Below are 23,703 nucleotides of genomic sequence, written 5' to 3'. Positions count from 1 at the left end.
GCGACAGCTGTAACTATTTTCAAGAAGGAGGATAAATCATGCTGTGTAAACTATTGTGGCATTTCCCTCTTGTCCATTGCAGGGAAAACCCTGACATACGTTCCCCTGAATCGCCTACTTCTTGGGTTTAAGGAAATTCTCCCAAAGACACAGTGTGGCTTTACACCTTACAGAGGAACGTCCAACATGGTCTTTGTTGCCAGAAAAACCCAAGAAAATATGTTTAGAACAACACCAGGAACCCTCCATTGCATTCATTAATCTGACCAAAGCGATTGACCCAGTAAATCATGTGGCTCTGTAGACTGCTTCACAGATTTGGATATCTAAGAAACAACTTCTCTATCCTGCAATTGCTGCATGATGATATGACTTCAACTGTCTTGAATGGGAGACCAGAAACAGGCACTTTCAAAATCCAGATTTGAACCAAATAAGCCTGTGTGATAGCCCCATACTACTTAGAGCCTACCTGACAGTGGCTATTCACCACATCAATCAACTGCCCTCTGGTGTCAATGTCTAACTGTACTATGCTGTTGATGGTTAACAGCTCCTAGTTTGCTTCGTTTTTATTTATTTTGATATGGCTTGGCTTCTGTGGGAACTGTATTTCATTTTCATGAAAGTGGGATTGGTGTGCGTGTGATACCACAATAATTTACTTATTTGATTGCTCCAAATCTTGACTAAAAATGGGCTGGGGAATTGTTGATAAGCTCAGGAATTGGTTGTAAAACAACAATCAGAACTAGCTAGGGCTTGCTTACTTAACACTTTGACTGTTCAGTGTATTTTATAGTATTATTTTCAATATGCAGTTATGCTGTTCAATGTAATACTAAACCCTAGTTGAGCACATTTTTCCTCTTCCAATTGCAGACTAAGACAGTCACTGTCTAATGCAATAAATAAGAAGAAACATAAATTAATCAGACTGCAACTGATTTTGAAAGTTAGATTTTCTTAATGCTGCAGCTTTTTTGAAAAAGACTTGAAAGCCTGCTCTCAATCATCAGCACAGTGATGTAAGCTGTTGTCAACGGTGCTGCCAAGTGGCAGTTATACAGCAAGAACCTGCTCACTGATGCTTAGTATGGGTTCCACCAGGGCCACTCAGCTCCAGATTCCATCATAGCCTTCATAGTCCAAACCTGGGCAAAGGAGCTGAATTCAAGAGATGAGGTGAAAGTGATTGCCCTTGACATCAAGACAGCCTTTGACCGAGTGTGACATCAAGGAGCCCATGCAAATTTGAAGTCAGTGGGAATCGGGGAAAAGCTCTCCACTGGCTGGAGTGATACCTAGCATGAAGGAAGATGGTTGTGGTTGTTGAAGTTCAATCATCTCAACCCAAGGACACTACTGCCAAGGTTCCTCAGAGTAATGTCCTCAGCCCAGCCAACTACAGCTGCTTCATCAACGACCTTCCTTCCATCATAAGGTCAGAAGTGGGGATGTTTGCTGATGATTGTGCAATGTTCAGCACCATTCACGAATCAGATACTGAAGCAGTTCATGTCCAAACGCAGCAAGACCTGGACAATACCCAGGCTTGGCCTGACAAGTGGCAAGTAACATGTGTGCCACACAAGTGTCAGGCAATGACCATCTTCAACAAGAGAGAATTTAACCATCGCCCCTTGATGTTCAATGGCATTGCCATCACTGAATCCCCCACTATCAACATCTTGGGGGTTATCATTGACCAGAAACTGAACTGGACTAGCCATATAAATACTGTGGCTGCAAAAGCAGGTCAGAGGCTAGGAATTGTGCATCGAGTAACTCACCTCCTGACTCCCCAAAACCTGTTCACCATCTACAATGCACAAGTCAGGAGTGTGATGGAATACTCTCCACTTGCCTGGATGCGTACAGCTCCAATAAGTTCAGCACCATCCAGGGCAAAGCAGCCCAGCTGATCGGCACCCTATCCACCAACTTAAACATTCACTTGCTCCATCACTGACGCTCAGTGGCAGCAGTATGCAGAATGTTTATGGGTGAGTGCAACTCCAACAACACTCAAGAAGCTTGGCACCATCCAAGACAAAGCAGCCCGCTTGATTGGCACCACATCGACAAACATTCACTCCCTCCACCACCGACGCACAGTAGCAGCAGTGTGTACCATCTACAAGATGCACTGCAGGAATTCACCAAGGCTCCTTCGACAGCTCCTTCAAATCCCACGACCACTACTATCTAGAAGGACAGGGGCAGCAGATAGACGGGAATGCCACCACTTAGAAGTTCCCCTCCAAGTCACTCACCATCCTGACTTGGAAGTATATCGCCATTGCTTCACTGTCACTGGGTCAAAATCCTGGAACTCCCTCCCTAACAGCACTGTGGGTGTACCTGCACCACATGGACTGCAGCGGTTCAAGAAGGCAGCTCACCACCATCTCCTCAAGGGAAACTAGAGATGGATAATAAATGCTGGCCCAACCAGCGAAGCCCACATCCATGAATGAATAAATAAAAAACATCTACAAGATGCACTGTAGCAACTGGCCAAGCCTCCTTTGACAGCACCTTCCAAACCACACAATCTCTACCACTCCTTACCATTGGCAGCAGACGCAAGGGGACAGTTTTAACCGCAAGCTTCCTTTCAAGTTGCACATCATCCTGACTTGGAAATGTATCATGTTCCTTCACTGTTGCGGGGCCAAAATCCTGGAACTCCCTTTCTCATAGTACTATGGTTGTACCTACAGTGGTCTGCAGGTATGGTGAGCATCCATTTTGGTGTTATCAATCAGGGTCATACTGGATATCTTTTATCATAAAGCAACCGTTGATAGCTACATGGGTGTATCTGGTGACAGCTTGCACCTTGAGGAAATCACAATATTGCCGATCTGAACAACTCTGCCCTGCTGCTGATACAACTGATTCCAAAACTGATGAACTGTTCTCCTTTGCTAAATAAATAGTAACCTGTGAAAGCAGTTATATGCTGCCAATTGACTGAAATTAGCTATGTTTCCAGTAGATTGGAGTAATCCTTTTGCAAACAACTTCAAGGTTGTAGTGGCTCTGTTAGGCACTGCTGCTGTTGTTCCAGTATTGGAGGTGGGCTAAAGGTTTGGTTCCAAATACCAGCATGTCATTCAGGGGTTCCTTGCTCAAGCACAGGCTCCTCAAACAGAGCTCCTAGCTTTGTTCCAGGTAAGGAAATAGATCCTGGTCCTCCTATGTATTGTTTGTACTGGGAGGAAGGTCATATCCTCATCAAATAATCTCAGATGAGTCAAGCTTGTGTTCCTCCTCAATTCCTTCTTATAAATAAATAAGAACTTTGGGGATTCGCACATGAATTCCCATGAGGCCCCTTTTAGACTCTGTAAGCCCACAATTGGGAGTGTAACTCAATGTAGAGTGCATATTTTGCATCTATGAGGTCCCACATTCTTCTCCCAGCATCTCCATACACTCTGCACTTAGAATTTACACATCAAAGGTTACTACATCAAATAAGAACTCATGGTGTAAGAGGTAACATATTAACATGGATAGAAGATTGGTTAGCTAACAGGAAACAGAGCGTAGGGATAAATGCGTCATTTTTGGGTTGGGATAAATGCGTCATTTTTGGGTTGGGATAAATGCGTCATTTTTGGGTTGGCAAGCTTGTTACCAGTTGAGTGCCACACGGATCAGTGCTGAGGCCTTCAATATTTACAATCTGTATCAATAACTTGGATGAAGGGATTGAATTTATGGTTGCTAAATTTGCTGATGACACATGACAGTTAGGAGAGTAAGTTGTAAAGAAGACATAAGGAGTTTGTAAAGGGATGTAAATAGGTTAATGACTGGGCAAAAATTTGGCAGATGGAGTATAATGTGGGAAAATGTGAACTTGCCTACTTTAGCAGGAAGAATAGCAAAATGGTATATTATTTAAATGGAGAGAGATTGCAGAACTCTGCGGTACGGAGGGATCTGGGTGTCCAGGTACATGAATCACAAAGGTACAGCAAGTGATTAGGAAGGCGAGTGGAATGTTGGCATTTATTGCAAGGGGAATGGAATCTAAAAGTAGGGATGTTTTCCTACAGTTGTACAGGGTGTTGATGAGACCACATCTGGGGTACTGTGTACAGTTTTGGTCTCCTTATTTAAGAAAGGGGGTGTCGCAGGTCCGGAGAGAGTCGGTGGGGGGGGTCCAAGGTCCGGGGGTCCGAAGTCAGGAAGGAATGCGGGTTTCTGGGTCTTAACAATAATTACCCAGAAGTTAGAAGATGTTTTAATTCTTCTAACTTTTTCGGAGCAACCATTGGTGTAACCTTGGCAGAATCATCGGAAGTTTGCAATTTAAACTGCATTTTAGAATGGTTCCCAGTGCAAGGCAATTGTCCAGAGAAAATGTGCGCCTCGGGGCAATTGCCGTACAAACCCTTACCTGGGAATTTCCAAAATGGATTCCCTAACGCATCTTTGGGATACCCCACAAATCCATCACTGGGGAGCTTGGAGGTTACAGCCCAATATTCAGCTGGGTGAGAAGACATAGGAATAAATATCCTGTTGTAGGAGGTAAAGCTGGAGAACCTATAGGAATGCAGGAACTGTTTGTGGGATAGAGTGAAGAGAAATAAATGCACAATTTACTGACTGGTAAGGGCAAAAAGAGAGAAACACTGCTGTGACAGGGAGAGGAGGTAGGAAAGTGAAGTGAAGTGCATTTATGGTTCTGGCAGGAGCAGGAGGGCTCGGTTGCTGTCAGGAGTGCAGCGCAGACAATAAAACAATACATCCCCTTACAGCATGACCAACGTATACAAGAAGTATTGAAAACAGAATTAAAAAACCTTACATATAAAGGAGTGAAAATACAATAAGCGAAATGAACAAATAGTTTTTTGTAAATATGTATTTTTTCATTTACAAGCCCACAGAGAGCCCACGTTACTAAAGGAAAAGAACAATGCCGTATTTTGTAATGCAATGTTATCACGTTACTTATTGTGTCAGTTCTGTTTCTCAAATTTGTAAATTCAATTTTCTGTTTTAATTTTAAGATAATCACTTACTAAATGACTCACTAAATCCAGCTCCCGCAACATATCATTGATGTCCTGTTCTCATTAACTGATCTTTGTGCACATTAATCCTGTTGCTATCTGTTCCCTCAGAATATTAATTGACAGTGTTCATAACATCAGCCTGAAACACCGCCACAGGAATGACTACTGTGAACATATCACAACACACACACACACACACACACACACACACACAGATCTTTATATTTCTTACAGCACCAAACTCTAATTTAATGTGTAATTACAACTGCTGTGAACAGCTTTCATCGCTCCATTCCTATCCATAATGTGGCCCAACTCAGTCTCGCCTCAGCTCGTTTGCTGCTGAAGCACTCACCCATGGTGTTACCTCTAGACTTGACTATTCTAATACACTCCTGACCAACCACCCACTTTCTATTCTCTGCAAATTTGAAGCCATCCAAATCTCTGCTCCCTGTGTCCTTACTTTCATCAAGTCCCATTCACCCCATCACCCTTGTGCTCACTGGTCTACGCTGGCTGCTGATCAAGTAACTCCTCAGTTTTATCATTTCGATTCTTGGTTTCAAATCCCTCCAAGGCCTTGCCTCTCCCTATCTCTGTCATCTCATCCAGCCCCACAACCCAGAGCTACGGGAAAAAGGCAGGGGAGGCACTAGGTGCATTGTTCTTGTAGAGAATTGACACTAACATGAAAGGCCAAATGGCTGCCTCTTGTGCTGTGATTCTAACCCTCCAAGATATCTTCACTCATCTAATTCTGCCCTCTGGAACATCCCTGAGTCTAATTGCACCTTTAGTGGCTATACCTTCAGCTGCATAGGCCCTAAACTCTGGCATTCCCCCCCTTTAATTTCTCCACCTCCGTATCTCCTTTTCCTCCTTTAAAATGCTCCTTAAAATCTATCTTTTTGACCAAACCTTTGACTATCTGCCCTAATATCAGATTAGGTGGCTCATTGCCAAATTTTGCTTTTTAACACTCCTGTGATAAAAGTGCTATATAAATACAAATTGTTGTAATTATTGGTGGATGGACTAGACTGATTGGATAGTGGCAATTTCACTGGAGAAGCCATAGTTGAGCTGGAATTGTAAATATCAGATTGATGCATTGGCAATAGTTTTGAAAACAGTGGACTATATTCTGCAAATAATTGAAGAATGCAGAGATTTCGAGTGTCTGGTCTCCTTGAAGATGAATATATGTTACAAAAAATTGATAGAGCACTTAACATAGGCAGGGCCAGGGAAAGAAGACGTGGGCCCCAGTGCTTCTCTTGTTTCTGGGCCCTTTATACCACACACCCTTTAACCCTCCCCCTCAAATCCTTCAGATACCCAAAATTGGGAACCATTGTCACAATGGAGTCAAACTGTTTTATATATGCTTAGTAAAACTTATTGACTTTTGTACTCTATGCCTCAATTTATAAAGCTCATCGAAAGTTCAGGTTTCAGTTTGATATATTTTACAACCACAGCTTTATCAGACAATTACAACTTGTACGTACGTATTATACAACTAGCTCCACTTCTTTGAACCTGACCCTACGAAATATCCGGACAGCAATATCAAATAGACTTGAACCTCATAAGCACCACAAACAACAATCATACAAATGAGAATATTTTGAACTAACATATTCTGTTGGGACATGACTCCTGGTTTTACTTTCAAATTTAAAAATGGTAACACTTGCCAGTGAATTAGAACCAACCAATTCACCTGCAATAATTTGTTATTTCTATCCCCACAAGTGTGCTCTGTTAACAGATAGATTACGCTTTGCATTGAGTGATAAATATTTTCTTATTTTAAATTGAAACTAACCAAACTTACAAATGCACAGCATGGAACACATACAAAAATACCTGGAAAAACTCAGCAGGTCTGACAGCATCTGCGGAGAGGAATACCGTTAATGTTTCGTGTCTGTGTGACTTCATGAGCATGGAACATATAATAGAAGAGCTCTGACAAAGGGTCACTCACTCCTGTTTCTCTCTGCACAGACGCTGTCAGAGCATTTCCAACACTCCCCATTTCCATTGGAGTAAAAATAACCCCTTTACCAGCCCTCCACAAGGCAATCAGACTTCTTGTGACCCTCTTATTCCCCTTCAGCAAGAAACCCAGCAGTAGCTACCTGAGATCTGGTTTGGCACAACACTAAGCATGAATTTCAAAAAAAAAAGTTAAGGGATGAAGAAACCATAAACAATACAAATGTCAAAGCAATAAATTGATAATTCTTTAAAAATGCGTGATTAATAACAATGACTATTAAAAAGTGCCAAGCAGCGGAGCTAACTAATAAAACCTCTTCTGTCTTTTCGCTTAAGAAGCAGAGCTAGAGAGAGATAGACTAGGCCGCAAGCCCTGGTCACCAGGGAAGGGAAAGGGGATCAGGGTCGAGACAAGGAGTTTGGATTTAACTAACCTGGGTGGCGCACACTTCGAGCTATCCTTGGCAGAATTCATGCGGAAGTGGGTTGCCTTTCAGCCTGGGTTTTTGCTGTGTGTGGATAGATTTTTGGGAAGGGGGGAGGAAAGGATGGGGGCGGTGTCCCCGCACCGAGCAGCCTCTTTCTTTGTGTGTGCGTGTGTGTGTGTTTTCAGCTCACTCCCAGTCTCGGGGTTCTCTCTTACACACCCACACTCGATCACTCTTATACATACAATCGCTCTTTGTAGCTTTAGTGAAAAAGCCTAAATTTCTCAAGTTTCTCATCCCAACTCTGCCTCTTCATCCTTCATAACATCCCAGTGAACCTACAATGCAACTTTTCTTTTATTTTTATATCCTTTCTATTTGACAGTGCTCAAAACTGCACATTCTATGTCCTGCTGCAGTCTTTCACAACCGGCACTCACTCGCTCACCCCATGGCCCACGAGCTTTGGAGGTGTTCTAACTGAGGAGGAATTCGGGACAGCTATGAAGGTGGAAAAACGTGCTTCCTCTCAGCCCCATCTAACACTGCAGCTGCCCTGGGCCCCTCTGTTGTTGCAACTGCTGCTCCTTCTGGCCTCCTCGGCCCACTTTGCCATCTTGACTCCTGTAATCCTTTAGTGGACTGGCCTGCTCAAGAGTGCGAGAGCACGGCCAAGGTGGAATACATCACCCAGAATGCATCCTGGCTGTCAAAAGAAATGCCGTACAGACTTGAACTCTCAGCCCAATAACCCCTTATACTACAGAACTTTGCCTGGAGCAGAGTGCCCACCTCGCGCTTGTAAGCCAGTACATTGAGGTGTGAGGCGGCCACTTGGGACAGGTGCTGTCCAAGCCTGACCCACCCCCCCAAAGGCATGGGCCCTGGGGAGACTGGCACCACGTGCAGCCCCCTCTACCGGGCCCTTATCTTAGGGAGGGGCAATGATGAATATTCTATATGAATGGTGCTTGCACTCTTTATTCATCTCTTCCATCTCTTTATTCATTGTAATTGGGATGTAAGCATTGCTGATGAGGCCAGTACATGTTGCCCATCCCTAATTTCCCTTGCAAAGGTGGTAGTGAGCAGAGCGTAGGGATAAAGCATTTTCAAGTTGGCAAACTGTATCTAGTGGCATCCTTCAAGGATCAGCGCTGGGGCCTCAGCTATTTACGATCCATATTAATGATTTAGACAAAGAGACCCAGAGTAATGTATCTAAGTTTGCTAACAATACAGAGTTATGTGGGAAAGTAAGCTGTGAAGAGGCTGCAATGTGCTATAGACAGGTTAAGTGGGCAGCAAGGTGGCAGATGGAATATAATGTGGGCAAGAGTGAGGTTATTCAATTTAGTAATATAAATAGAAAAGCAGAATTATTTTTAATAAGCATGAAATTTTAAAATGTGAATGTTCAGAGTATTATGACACAGCCGATGGTAAAGGCTGAGCTGTTCACATCCCAGAGGGAAACTTGAAACAACTGTCATAACCCATTTTTGCAATTTGTATGTTTCAAGATGTAGGCTTTGAATTCAGTAGGATTAAGGCCACTGAGTCTCAAGAGGTTTTTTATAAAGCTAAATTAAACATTTAATACAAGAAAGATTGTAAGCACATATACAAATATCTACAAAATTACTACTATAATAGCTACAAAAATCCCCTAATTAATCTGACGCTCAGTTAGACCTCCGATAAGGCAACAGTAAAACACACAGATTCAAACAGACCCCCGTGCCAAAGCACACCCTGGATAGTCATATTCAAAATGAGTTTCTTTCAGCTCTGGTTCCTTGCAGATAGACTTGAGGCTTTAGATCTTAGAATCCCTCCTCCTTTTACCAACAGCCTTCTCTTCCTTTATACATATTTTCCTCTTTGAATGCAAATTCTCATTGTCACTAGGTGTTTTTTTAACTTAAAACCTTCTAACGATAAAACTCTTTCACAATACGCACTTTACTAGTAAGCTTTGAAAAAATAAACACATTGTTTCTGAGCTTCACCTGATTAGGTGTAATATTTCACCTGCTCTTTTCAATGGTCTATTTAAAAATGTAAATTGCCCCCTTTACATCTCACCTTCTACTTCCCTATGTTTATCTAATTACCATTTCAAGCCTACTTCTCTTCTATACCTCAAAGCTTCTAGGCCAGCTGGCTTTAGTCCAATTAAGACACACATTCATATACACAGACACCACTAAACTCTATTTTAAAATAATTTCCAACAACATTATAGACATTATTATATCCTCTTCACAAGAGGGATCTATTGTACTTGTAATAGGAAGACAGAAAGTCAGTATGCAGATATAGCAAGCAATTAGAAGACAAAATGCACGTTGGCCATTATTGCAAGCGGACCAGAGTTCAAGAATAAAGAAGTCTTGCTGCAATTGTATAGGGCTTTGGTGAGACCACACCTGGAGTAATGTGCGCAGTTTTGGTCTCCTTATCTAAGGAAGGATATACATTTGGAGGTGGTACAGCGAAGGTTGAATAGATTGGTTCCAGGGATGAGGAGTTTATCCTATGATGAGAGTTCAAGTAATTTGGGTATATACTCTTTGGATTAAGCAGAATGTGAGGTAATCTCAGTGAAGCATGAGAGATTCTGAAGGGGTTTGACAGGGTAGATGCGGGAGTCTAGAACACAGGGACACAGTCTTAGGGTAGCAGATTGATCATGTAGGACTGAGATGACAAATGTCTTCATTGTAAATGTTTAGAATTATATGCCCCAGAGGATTGTGGATGCTCCATCATTGCCCACTGAGATAGACAGAGTTTTCTCTCAGGGGATCAAGAAATATGGGGGGTGGACAGTAAAATTCAGTTGAGGTAGAAGCTCAGCCATGGTCATATTGAACGGTGGATGGGCCAAATGGTTGACTCTCCTGCCCCTATTTCTTTTATTCTTATGGTCACAACCTTCTATCACACTGCTGTTTGTGGTACCTTACTATGTACAAAATGATTGTCACATATCCCCACAAAACAACTGTACCTCCACAAAAAATAATTCATTGGCTACAAAGCATTTTGGACTGTCCTAGGGGTGTGTAAGGCACTATATAAATGCAGAAGTATCTTTCTTTCAAAGAGTACAGTTAATGTAGAGGCAACATTTAAACATTTGTGTGTCAGCTGTGAATCAGTTGCTGGCACTCTTGCATTTAGAAGGTTGTGGGTTCGAGTCCCACTCTAGAACCTGAGCACAACATTACAGTGCAGTACCAAGGGAATGCTGCAGTGTCAGAGGTACCATCTTTCGGATGCGATGTTAAAACAAGCCCTCTCAAGTGGATATAAAAGTTCCATTGAACTATTTTGAGCATGATGGGGGAGTTATCCCTAGTGTCCTGGCCAAAATTGATTCCTCAATCAACATCACAAAAACTGATTATCTGGTACATTGCTGTTTATGGGCATTTGCTGTGTGAAAATTGGCTTCTACATTTCCTATGTTGTAATGGTGACTACTTTTCAAAAGTACTTCATTGACCATAAAGTGCTTTGGGACATCCAGTGGTCTTAAAGACATTAAATAAATATGTCTTTCTTTTTCCTTCCTTAAACAGCAAAGTTGTCAAAACATGTTTTTTGCTTACTATTTGTGATTTTTACAAGGAAATTTTCATTGTGTTTTGATCTGACTTGTATGTTATCTCCCAGGTCTTCAGGACTCTTCAGTCTGATTGATAGTCTCTGGCCTCCATTGGTTCCTCCAAAAGTTCATGGCCAAAGCCAAGGCAGCCAGGAGGTAATACTAATATATTGAAACCATGGATGCATATTCAACAGGCACTGTCTTTATCAAAAAGAACTGGGGAATTTTTTTGGGTTGTTTGATGATTTAAGTGAGGGAAGTCTATTTATTAGAGAAATTGTAGGGTAGCTTCACCTGAGGATCTCAATTTAAGATGGTGCAAAACAGATAACATAGTCAGAGACAGATTTTCTTAAAACAATAGAATAAGGTTTATAAACACACAGCCTAAAAACAAAAGGGAAGGTTTTTAACATGTCTCTCTTTCATTTCTGTAAACACTGGAGCTGAATATCAGATGCCAGCAGCAATGAAAGTGTTGTTTGATCCTAGTTCATTGTTGCCTTTTTTTCATATGAGTTGCAGCTACAGGAAACTTAAACCCTGTAGGAGAATTTAGCTGGTAAGGCCAGGAAAAGAAAAGAAAAAGGATGGCCCTACATCAAAAAGAGGGCCATCTAGAATCAAAAAGAGTCTACATCAAAGTGTCCCATGAAAGAACATGTAAAAAAATTCAGAACCCAACGTGCCTGTTGTTAACAGCTACTCGGGCTCTGAAATTGCATTATTGGGAGGCCCCTCTCATTTGCATGTTGGGGGCACTAAAGTTGTGCATGGGCTTCCAATGCACCATATGCCAGCTAGCTGCATATGGCCGCATTAACAGTCTTGTCATAGGGCTGGAACTTCCACACGTGAAATTACAGGTATCTGGGCCGCTTGCCATCACATTATCAGAAAGATGGTATGTAAATTATGTTAAATATAATTTTGCTACCCAAGTAGTATCATTGTAATGAAATGGTGTTTGGTTCTTAACCGCCTCCAAATAAATTCATGGTTCCAAATGCATTTCATGGCTGCAGTGTCCTTTTATTTCCAAATCTGTTTGGGAATCTTCAGGAGTCACATGGCATCAAATGCAAGCATATAATAATGTGAGACTACCTCTTGTGAGTGTTCTCCTGCTGCTTAGCTTCAGATTGAAACCCAACCTCAGAGTTGCATTGCTGCATTTGCACTATGTGAATCCAAAAGCACTTTGTGCTAATAGCAAAATGGTAGTTTATCCCTGGGTTGTGAAATGTTGATTGCATTTTCTGGTTTCTTCTCACATTTAATTGATAATTATTCTACAATTTCAATAATATGGATTAGGATACTTGCTCTGCAGCCCATTTTCTGATTTGATACATGGGGCCAAGTGTAAGATTGACCTGAGCATATCTACATTTTAGTTGCTATGATGGCAAGTAGTAGTAATTTTAAAATTAAACTGGCCATCAAAAACATTGTACAGCATTACCCTCGTAATCATAATAAACTACATCAAAATCCTGGAAATTCCTTCCTCAATGCACTGTGGATGTACCTACACCATGTGGACTGCAGCAGTTCAAGAAGATGGCTCACCACCACCTTCTGAAGGACAATTGGAGATGGTTTACAAATACTGGTGTTTCCAGCTACACTCTCATCCCATGAACAAATTTTTAAAAATCTTCACTTTCCTTGTTAAATCTTTAATTATCCCTTATATTCCTTTGGAGCTGATTAGTCAGTTGAATTGATTGTACTGTGTTTAAGGTAGTTAATAAAACTTAAGAAATATTGTTTGCATAAAATTCATTACAATCTTTTAAAAATAATCGCTTGAGGGTTCTGGTGATGCTTGCAAACTTGCATTCATTACCCATCCCTTATTGCCCTCAGAATGTGGTGATGTCCCTTCTTACTGTTAATAATGCTTAAATTGATTTATAAAAGGAAAATTCGACAGAAAAGAATTCAGTACTCTAGTGTTATTTGCAATCTAGGTTAAAACCAATTCTTCTAACACAGTGTGATTTATTTTTCTAGCATGTAGATTTGTCCACTGACATGCTTCTGCCCACTCCAAGTTTTTGCTATGTACTTACCGCTCTTCCAGGGGAAGGGGGACTAGATGTGCTTCAGAATGAAAATGTCTCTGACCTCTATCGACCTTCAACACTGAACGATTTAAAGCATATTTTTCAGGTAATTGGATGTACTGTGAATATGTCAAATAATTTCATGTTTCTTTGTAAGACTTGATTTATGTCCTGTTTCTAATAACAGTGTTAAACAGTTATAACAGTTATAAATCTCCTATAATTTTTGAAATTGATAAATTCGTCATTGTGTCATGAACTAGCTGACCTGGATTCAAAACCAGCTTCTGCTAAAAATTTGCACTCAGGCTCAATCCTGCATGACAAACTCCAGATCATGACTGGGTCATCAGGCACAGAACTTAGCGGAATATGATACTAGACCTAAGGGACTGTTTTGCAGCAAGCTACAAATCTCTGTTCCTCAGCTGAGAATGACTTTCTAAATGTCACAGAGGTGATTTATCTCACCTGTGTCCTTTCAGTCAAGGTGTGCTGCTTGACTGCAGGAAGAATACTGGGAAAAAGGAAAGTGAAAGGTACAATGGGAATGCAATAATTGTTACAAATTGGAGAGAGTGATTATTTTTACATTTTACACAGCTAACATTTAATTGTGTAACAAACTATTCCATTTACGCCTCTAATGAGCTAGCATTTATAATATTTTTACTCGCAAAGTTTTAGACTGGAACAGTTTTAATTTCCCACCTGTAAATCACTTGCTTCAACCACGTCACATTTTGGACCTTTTGATCATTGTATTTTCTTCCTGAAAAGAATTTTGGAATTGACTTATGGTGTTATAGTTTAAAACAAAGTGATTTGCACAGCCTTTAAAGCCAGAAGCATCAGGCATTCACAATGTCTATTTAAGCCTGATGAGCCACTTTGGAGTGTCACAATTCACAGTGTATTTCAAACTGATACAGTGAGGATCCATCATCCCCATATAAACCATTTTACCAGGATTGCTGTAGCGGGTTAAGTAATTTGTCATCTTATTCCAGGTGGGCAACAAATATTCACAGTCATGGTGATGATTACAATCCCATTCCAATGAACACATCACAATATGCTTTTGGAGAATATACTCCGGCGAAAGAGAGTAGGTGCTTTGGTTGACGGGTCGGTTGGCAAATTCTGCCCAGGAAAATGTCCAAGACTTTGCCTTTCTGCTTCCTGGAGTTGATCCCAACACGAGAAAAGAAGGGGAACCATGTCTGGGTTCAGTGAGGTTTTGAAAAGAGAACTGCAGGACACAATCTTGGGCCGTAGCTGGAAGCTAAAAGAGCAAGAGTTTAGATTTTGCAGTTAGAAGTTGCCTAGAAAGAAAGATAATGCTGAAGTCAGTCAGTATACCCCACTCCCTCCCTAAACCCCATTTTGTAACAATATCAGTGTGGAAACCTGCAAGGGCTGCACAGGCAGTGGCTGATGATGCTGCCTACCCCCAGGGAATCAACATCTGTGTAGCACTGCTTTGAAACAATCTCCAGTTCTAATTAAAATTAAGTCCTATTGTTATACCCCTGAGTTTATGTAGTTGTATAATCGGCTGTTGGGCCACACAGTAGAACATAAAAGAAATATTTATAATTGTGCCTTTCATGACTTCAGCACCTCCCAAAGTGCTTTACAGCAATGAAATACTTTTGAAATGTGCTGCTGTAATGTAGCAAACAAAAGATGTTTACAAGAAGAAAAGAAATAGGGTGGAATTTTCCACTCCAGAGACTAAGGGTGGAATTGTCCCAGATTTACACTAAGTGCGGTAGTGGGCGGGTAAAACGACGGTTTACCCGTCGACCGCAATGGCGGGTTTTCACGCTGTATCATCCCAAATCCAGTGTATTAGTTATGCATTTCCAGGAAATGTGGCATTTCGATGATGGCCATCACCTCGCCGCTCCATCAAGCCAGGCGCCAAGTTTAAAGTCCAGCCACACTCACATTTTAGTGCACCCAGCCCACAACTGCTGCAGGGACGATGTCCACAAAAGGCAAAAAGACTGCAACCCCCAGGTTTAATGACACGTCACTGGACTGCCTTTTGGATGCCTTGGAGGCCTTTTGCGATGTTCTCTACCCCAGCTCTGGCTGCAGGATGGGCAGCGGTGTGACCAACCAGGCTTGGGAGGCGGTGGCAGTGGTGATCAGTGCCAATGTTGCACAGAAGAGGCTGGCCATCCAGTGCAGATAGAAGATGACTGATCTCATCTGTGCCATGAGGGTATAGCAACCATCTCATCACTCTAAACTCACAGACTTAATTAAGTCAATCACACATTCACTGGCATCTCAATCACTGCCAGCTCAAGGGACATCACCACCCATTCTCACACACATACCCTCACATGTCCATCTGACCTTATCACCTCTGGTGACTGCCTCCTCAGCCCTCACCATCTTGAGGCTACTTGCACAGATCAACATGTGCCTCCACACACACCTTGGGTTACCCTCCTTCCCCAGTACAGCCCTCGTCCTGCAGCCTCTTCCCTTGCCTGAGGCCACTTCTCCCCCTGTGCCAAGCAAGCCCTTGCTCTGCAGCCATTGAAACGCCACCCACCTTTTGGCTGACCTGGTAGGTAGAGACCTGCTGTGAGCCCCCCTAAAAGTGATGTGGTGCTATCTGTGAAACCTGATGCTGATAACTGTGAGTGCTGACCGAAGCAAGGTAGGCAAACAAACCTTGAAGTCCCGAGTGAAGTGCAGCCCGCCAGTTGCTTATGTGCTGTTGTGAAACATGTTTATGTGTCTTGCCGCCAACGTGGGCAGATGATCTAGCGCGGGGTGGGTGGAGCTGGAACAATTCTGGCGGGCAGGCCTAATAATGATATGCTGATGTTACTACAATGAAGTTTCTGACTTCTAATGGCAGAGAACGTGGCCCACCAATAGCGGGCTGAGCGGACGATCGCAAACTGGTTTCACGCCATCGTGAAACCGATCGTGCCATATTGTCTGCTCATGCCACTGAACCTGCCTGACGCCAGCGGACAGGGAAAATCCTGGTCTAAGTGTGGTGGAGGGCGGGAAAAGCACCGCGTTTACCGTCGGCTGGTGTGGCGGGTCTCCGTGCCAAATTGTTCATTTTTCAGCTTATTATATTTGCATGAACATACCTCATGGAGCGGTGGGCTGGGTTTCATCTGCCATGCCGTGATTTCATCGGATCATCTTTCTGGGCACCATATTTAAACAGTACTCGCACACATCATTTACTCTCTGCAGCCCAGGACTAGCTGTCGCGAATAGTAACCTGAAAAGGCTCTGAAAAGTAAGAAGCCTACTGCCCTCAAATTCAGCAACGGTACCTGGGGGCACTTCTTGACTCTGTGGATGCACACCAGGAAAATCTTTACCCCTGTGGCAGAAGGAGGTCCACCGACCTCACCACACCAGCTTGGGAGCAGATTGCCAGGGCAGTCAGCACCAATGCTTCTCAGAAGAGGACCGCCATCCAGTGCAGGAAGAGGATGAATGATTTAATCTGCTCTGCCAGGGTAAGTAAGCCTTCTCCTCACTCTCACAAGACAATCAGGTATTCGCAGTGTTACAGTCCACGGATCTCTCTCACTACCAGTGCAAGCGACATCATTACTGATTCTCTCACACATACTTTGACATCTTCATCTCTTCTTGCATCTTGTGCAGCTCACATCCTCCGCCCTTACATAGGTCCACTCAGCATCCAAAGAAACAGGCATCCTTAGGCTTTGAAGAAGAGTCATATGGACTTGAAATGTTAACTCTGTTTCTTTCTCCACAGGTGCTGCCGGATCTGCTAAGTTTTTTTAGCATTTTCTGTTTTTATTTCGGGCATCCTTAACATTTGCCTTGGCATACATCCTGCACACAGTCTGTCCATTTGTCTTTATGCAAGAGAAGATTGCCCACAGCAAAAGGGAGAGATCCCAGACCGAAAGGGGGATGCATGAGCTCAGGCCCCTCACACAGTTTGAAGAGCATGCAGCAGAGCTGGCCAGCGAGGACTGGGATCATGCCTGCCCCAAGGCTGAGACTGGCGTCTCCCAAGCCAATGAGGACCCATCAACAGCCCATCTGTCACATGACGAAACTGAGCGCTTTATCATGTTGTTGACTGTGCAGCGAATTACTTATTATCTCTTCTCTCTTTAGCAGGCACCATCAGTAAAAAGAAGAGGCCCACTGGCAACCAGCCCCAACCCCCACACCACCTCAGATGAGGATACTGAAGACATAGTGGATGAAGACTCTTCACAGCATTCACCTGACCCTCCGCCAGCACAGAGACACACACGAGCAAGCTCGGGGGTCACCATCTGGTGAACACAGCACAGATTCGGGTCCACAGCAGGTGGAGCTAGGGACATCCAAGGTCACCGGCACTCGGAGGACTGCTGGAGACCAAACTGCTGCAGAGTCCAAGTCAGATGACAAGCCTCTGGACTCGACCCTAACACAGATGTTGGAGCTGCATGGAGAAATAGGAACATCAGGCAAGGTTGTCAGATGCCATCACCAGAATGCAACAGACAATGGAGTCCTTCCACATTCAGTCTGATGTCATAGTGCTGCCATGCCAGCACCGAGGTCAACACTGGTAGGATGGCAACCACCATGGAGATCTTTGTCCAGGACATTGTGCCTAATATGTGCCAGGACCTGCACTCCATTGCTCTAGGCATAGGTGGGATCCATCACTGGCTAGGCAAGAGGGGATGAGGCAACTCGACCTCACTCCAGGTGCCCCTTCTCCTCAAGGAGTCAGGGAGGGACCCTCGAGCACCCATAGGAGGAGGACCGTCATCTGGCCATCCGGGGCAATCCACCCAGGTGACTCCAAGAGTGTCCAGCTGATCCCAATCCCCTCTGCCTTTGACCCCATCATCTGCGGATGCACAGGCCAAGGAGGTGCACCTGCTCTATAGCAGGAGACCCAAAGCAGGTCGGAGCCTTTCAGGCCTCGGCCCTCTAGCAGATGTCCACCAAGGTCATCACAGACAAGAGGGCGTAACAGTCAGCAGGCTGCCTCCACCTCTGCTGTGTCGGGAAGCACCTGGACATAGCAGTAGGGGAAGAAAAATTAAGAAATGCTAAGAGCACAAAGGTAGCACGGGTGCCCACATTCTGCATCGAATTTGCGCAAATGTAAATAGATTTTGACTTATTCCATTTCTCAAGTTCTGTATGCCACTCTTACCTGATGATAAGCTCCATGGTCAGTCAAGTGTCACAGATGCCCCATCATCTGTGGTGTTTAGAACCATCTCATTACAGTGCCTGACCGTTCTCTGTGCAGTATCAACATGACGGAAGCGTCTGCCTCTAAGAAAGTTGTGGTTGACCAAGGCATCTCTGAGACCTGCTTCAGATGTTCATATAATGTTGCCTCATTAGTTTAGAACCTGGAAGCTGCTTTTGTCCCCTGATGCTTCTGCATTCTATTGTGCTTAATGTGGACCTAACAGGATTGAATGGCAATGCACATGGAGTCAGTGAATCTTTCATTGGTCTCCATGTACTTTCCATAAGCCTTGAGTGAGCTTTACATATGAACCCAAACTCAGTGCTCTTATGTGCTCCTGTCTGCCTGCAACATGATTTTTTTTTATGGGATGTGGGTGTCACTGGCTAGGCTGGCATTTATTTGCCCATCTTTAATTGCCCTTGAGAAGTTGGTGGTGAGCTGCAGACCATGTGGTGTAGCTACACTCACAGTGTTGTTAAGGAGCGAGTTCCAGGATTTCAACCCAGCGACAGCGAAGGAACGGCAATATCTTTCCATGTCAGGAAATACATCCGCGTGTACATGTGAATGTCACCCCAAATTAATCCCCACCTTCCAACCTTCATGATTTAGAGCTATGAGCCTCACTGTTGAGCCTTGCGATTCTGGCTAGGTAGTTAAAATTGTACAACCTAGGAGTTGAGTGCAGGGGCCCCAGATGCCTGACTTAGACATGGGAGGATGCAGCACTGGGCCAGAAGGTCTGGCTAGCGTCTGGTCACGTTAACCTCTGCCACCTCTGAGATGGTCAGTAGACATAGTAATATGCAACTGACCATCGCATCAGTGAGCTTGGGTTCCATATGCATATGTCATACTGTTGGAATGAAAATGTGGAGGTCTCAAATGGGATCAGCGTGAGGCTGCAATACATCTGATGTGTGCTCTTTATTAACAATGATTGGGGTCCTTAATTGCCTAGGTGGTGTGCCAGCATTTTCTTTTGTACACACAAATGCCACGGCTAGGCAGCACGGAATATTGGAAGACTCCAAACAGGGCATGGTCATGAGTGCTTGACAGATATCAGACTGCTGCTCCTGAAGGTTTTGTAGTCCACTGAAAGGTGAGAGGTGGCAACCTCGTATCTATTACTGAGAGTTACAGATGACTGCATCCTGAAGAAATACCTAATGCTGGGACTGAGTATGATGATGAGGCCTGAACACTTGTCTTGCCTGAACGATTTCCTGTGCAGAGAAACCACAGTGCAGATTCAGAATTGAGCTTGCATATGAAGGCGAGATCCACTGAGTGATGATTGTCCCCCTTGAGGCACCTTGCCAGACTGCAGCATACTGCTACAACAGCACTGAGGATTGCAGTGCTGCTCCTGCCTCTTGAAGGCTGCCATGGGCAGTGGAATGTTGGCGAGATGCTTGAAGAGTCTGCACCATCTCAACTCAGCTCACAAAACACCATGTTGTAGTTATTATCTCAAAACAGAAAGGCTCCCAAGGCTACTGTACCTTCCAAGGATGAGGACATCATGACGCAAGTAACTCCTCATTCAGAGATCATTGACCTGATTAGGATTGCAACCAAGATGGTAAGGTGGACCCAGCATGGGAAGGCACTGGTTAAAGGGTCTCATATGAGCTATTCCTCATCCTCCTCCTGGAACCTGGTGACTATAAGTATGTTATGTGGACACCTGCCTCATCTGGCCTGTGCCGTGGGGTCTTCCTCTGGAGCCTCAGCTTCTTCCCCTTAATCGAGCTCGGCCCTTGCAATGTCCTCATGATCAGAGGAAACACGTAGCTCTTCCATTTCTCCTTCTGGCAAGACATCCCCCGCTTTGGAGCACCATGTTGTTTAGAGCATGGCAAACCATGAGATCCTCTGGGAAGAGTACTGGAGAGCGTCACCTGACCTGTCCAGGCATTGAAGCTGCCAGTGGTCTGCTCAATCAATGAGCGGAATGAGCAGTGTTATACCTCTCTTCTGAGGCACTTTGTGGCTGCTGGACGGACTTCATCAACCACTTTTGTGGGTAACCTTTGTCACCGAGGAGCCAACCCTGGATGCGCTGAGGGCCCTCGAAGATCTATGGCACCAGCAAGTCACTCAAAATGTTTGAGTTGTAGGAGCTTCCAGGGTATCTTGCACATACGTGCATTTCCTACTTCTAGTGGTTGCAGACCAGCTGCACATTGAGAGATTGGAACCCTTTCCTGTTAACAAATTATACTGGCAGTTCCAAGGGAGCTCTTAAAGCCGCATATGTGCAGTCGATGGCACCCTGCACCTGAGGGAATCTGGAGATCGCTGCAAATCCAACTGCTCTGGCATCCTGGCTGGCTTCATCTAAGGAGGACTGGACATCATTGTGTGCCTTGCTAAATAGGGCCTCCGTAACTTCTCGAATGCATTTGTGAGCAGATGCTTAAGAAATCTCGCAGAGATTCCTAGTTGAGCCCTCAAATGAGCCACTTGCAGAGAAGTTCAGAGCGGCGGACACTTTTAGAGCCACTGGCAATGGATGGCCCCCCAGTCCCTGTGGCATCAGCTCCTCCTGGAGAACATGGCAGATCTGAGCCATCACATCCCTAGACATGCAAAGGCATCTACGGCACTGTCTCTCACTCATCTGGAGGTATGGCAGATGCCTTCTATACACCCTTGGTCTTGCCAGACACTTCCGCTCAATAGATCTGTCAGCCTCAGTATCTGGGTCTTGAGGGGGCCCTCTGGCCCTTGTTCATCAGAGTGAGGCTCTTCCCTTTGCCCAGCCTGGCAGTGACAGGCCCTTCTTCTCCTCCTCCTTAGTTGCCTGATTGCCAGGATAAGCGTAATGCTGTCTGCTCCATCCAAGAAACACTAGTGCTCATGTCTGTGGAAACATTGAACAGAAACATGAATGAACATAAGCCTGCAATGGTCATCTTCCAGTTGTTAACCAGAGAGTCATTGTGGAACAAATAAAAAAGAAAATTCTGGAAAAACTCAGCAGGTCTGGCAGCATTTGTGGAAAGAGAAACAGAGTTAACTTTCAAGTACGTATGACTCTTCTTCAGAGCTAAAGAGAAGTAAAAATGTGATGGATTTGATACTGTTTAAGAGGGGGTGGAGCAGGTGGACCAAGATAGGTCAGGGATAGGTGACAGCTAAGGAGAGATCGACAAAGTTGTCATGGATACAAGACAAAGGGAGTGTTATTGGTAGTGGTAGAAAGTAAAGAAGGTGCTAATAGTGACATAAAGGTAAGATAGCAGAAGGTGTTAATAGCAGAACAAGGGTCAGCACTCCATGAAAACAAAACATAAAAACAAGTGACAGATGGCCCTGTGGGGGAGGGGGTTTGGGGGTGAAGGATTTAAAAAATGAACGAATAAATAGAAGAATAAGATAAAATTTAAAAACAAAATGAATAAAAATAAATAAATTTTAAAATTTGGATTAAACAGGGGTCAAGATGGAGGAGGGGAGACCATTACTACATACATGGTGAATTGCTCAGGGTTTGTTTGGTCTGTGGCATGCAAGATGATGCCATTCAACAGCAATTATTAGCTGAAGTAAACCTCGATTTTAAAAAAGCATTGGGAATAGCGCTCGCGATGGAAAGCACCCAACGGGACGTGCAGGCTACACAAGGTGCACAAAATGGCACCGTTTTCCAGTTGGGGCGGGAACAGACAGCTGGGTGTGGCACAAAAAGCCAGGACACCGTGAAACGGGAGATGGTCACCGCTACCCGAAAATTTAAAATAAATACAGGAAACAGTTCAGCAGCGAACCTGAAAATGAATGGTTACCGATGTGGAAGCAATTATACTCCTAAAACTTGCTGTTTTAAAGAGTTGGAGTTCTATTTTTACCATAAAAGAGGGCACACACTGAAGCATTGTAAAGCAAGATTGAAACAGACTCCCAGGCAGCAAACTAAGTTAATCGAAATGCATAATGTAGAAGAACCAGAAACCACCATTTCTGATATTTATTCTCTATTTAATGTGAAAGTAGGGAAGACGGAGCTAATCACTGTTACTCGTTAGGTAAATAGAAAACCTTTAATGATGGAAGTGGACACTGGTGCTTCAACCACTGTAGTGGGAGAGCACTCCTTCAAATATTTAAACAAGGGTACTCAACAATTGAATTTGGGACAGACTTCAGCCAAATTGAAAGCATTTACTGGCGACGCTATCCAAGTGAAGGGTATTAGCACTGCACTTGTTTATTATAAGCACCATACAGCGTGACTCCCGGTGATAGCAGTAGAAGGCGAAGGACCAAGCCTTCTAGGTTGTGATTGGTTGAAAGAAATTAAACTAAATTGGTCTGAAATTTTCCAGCTACGAGTAGGAGAACTGTCAGAGCTGCTAAAGAAATATGACAAGGTTTTTCGAGATGAACTGGGGAGAATCAAAGGCCTACAGGCTAAGATCTACGTCGACTTGGAAGCAACTCCTCATTTCTTTAAAGCAAGGCCGGTGCCATATGCTTTGAGGGGGAAGGTTGACACCAAATTGAATCATTTAGAGAGGCTGGGGGTCATATAGCCAGTTCAATTCTCATAGTGGGCAGTGCCTATAGCCCCCACCTTAGAACCTGATCAGACAATCTAGATCTCTGGGGTCTATGAGCTAACAGTAAGCAAAGCTTCCAAGTTGGATAAGTACCCTATCCCCAAGATTGAGGATCTCTATGCTAAATTAGCAGGAGGAACAACTTATACTAAACTAGATATGAGTCACGCATATCAGCAGCTGGAACTGGGTGATACCTCCAGAGACTTTGTGACCATAAACACCCACAAAGGGTTATATCAATACAGGCATCTGACCTTTGATATTTCTTTGGCCTGCATGATTTTCCAGAGGACAATGGAGAGTTTGCTACAAGGACTGCCTCAAGTTGTGGTCTACCTGGACGGCATCCTAATAACGGGGTTCACAGAAGCTGAACACTTGGCTAATTTGGAGGAAGTCTTGAAACTATTTTTGGAAGCAGGGGTGTGCTTAAAAAAAGAAAAAGTGTACCTTTCAGGCAAGTGAAGCCATTTATGTCGGCCACTGGGTGGATCCCCAATGATTACCTGCTGGAAGAAAAAGATAAAGATATTAAGGAGGCCCCTTCGCCTAAAAAATGTCTCTGAACTCAAGTCATTCTTGGATAAGGTTAATTATTATGGTTGATTCCTAGACAACGTATCAACAGTCCTAGCCCCTCTACACTCATTATTGAAGAAAAACCAGCGTTGGGTTTGGAAGTCACTCCAAGAAGAAGCCTTCACGAAAGTTAGACCATA

At 43.8% G+C, this 23,703-nt stretch overlaps 1 protein-coding gene across 2 annotated transcripts in view; it reads left to right on the top strand.

Annotated features, from left to right (window-relative positions):
- The window catches only part of spidr (scaffold protein involved in DNA repair), a 341,449-nt gene that overhangs the window by 270,602 nt on the left and 47,144 nt on the right, over positions 1-23,703 (top strand). For both annotated transcript variants that reach the window (XM_078540540.1, XM_078540539.1), the window contains 2 exons: positions 11,165-11,252; positions 13,119-13,277. In XM_078540540.1, coding sequence (XP_078396666.1) covers positions 11,165-11,252; positions 13,119-13,277 — 247 coding nt within the window. The remainder of the gene's footprint in view (positions 1-11,164; positions 11,253-13,118; positions 13,278-23,703) is intronic.

The sequence above is a fragment of the Cetorhinus maximus genome, chromosome 4 (genome assembly GCF_964194155.1).
Source record: "Cetorhinus maximus chromosome 4, sCetMax3.hap1.1, whole genome shotgun sequence".
Lineage (NCBI taxonomy): Eukaryota > Metazoa > Chordata > Chondrichthyes > Lamniformes > Cetorhinidae > Cetorhinus > Cetorhinus maximus.
Note: the sequence above shows the minus strand (reverse complement) of the source record. Positions and strands in the feature narration are given on the sequence as shown.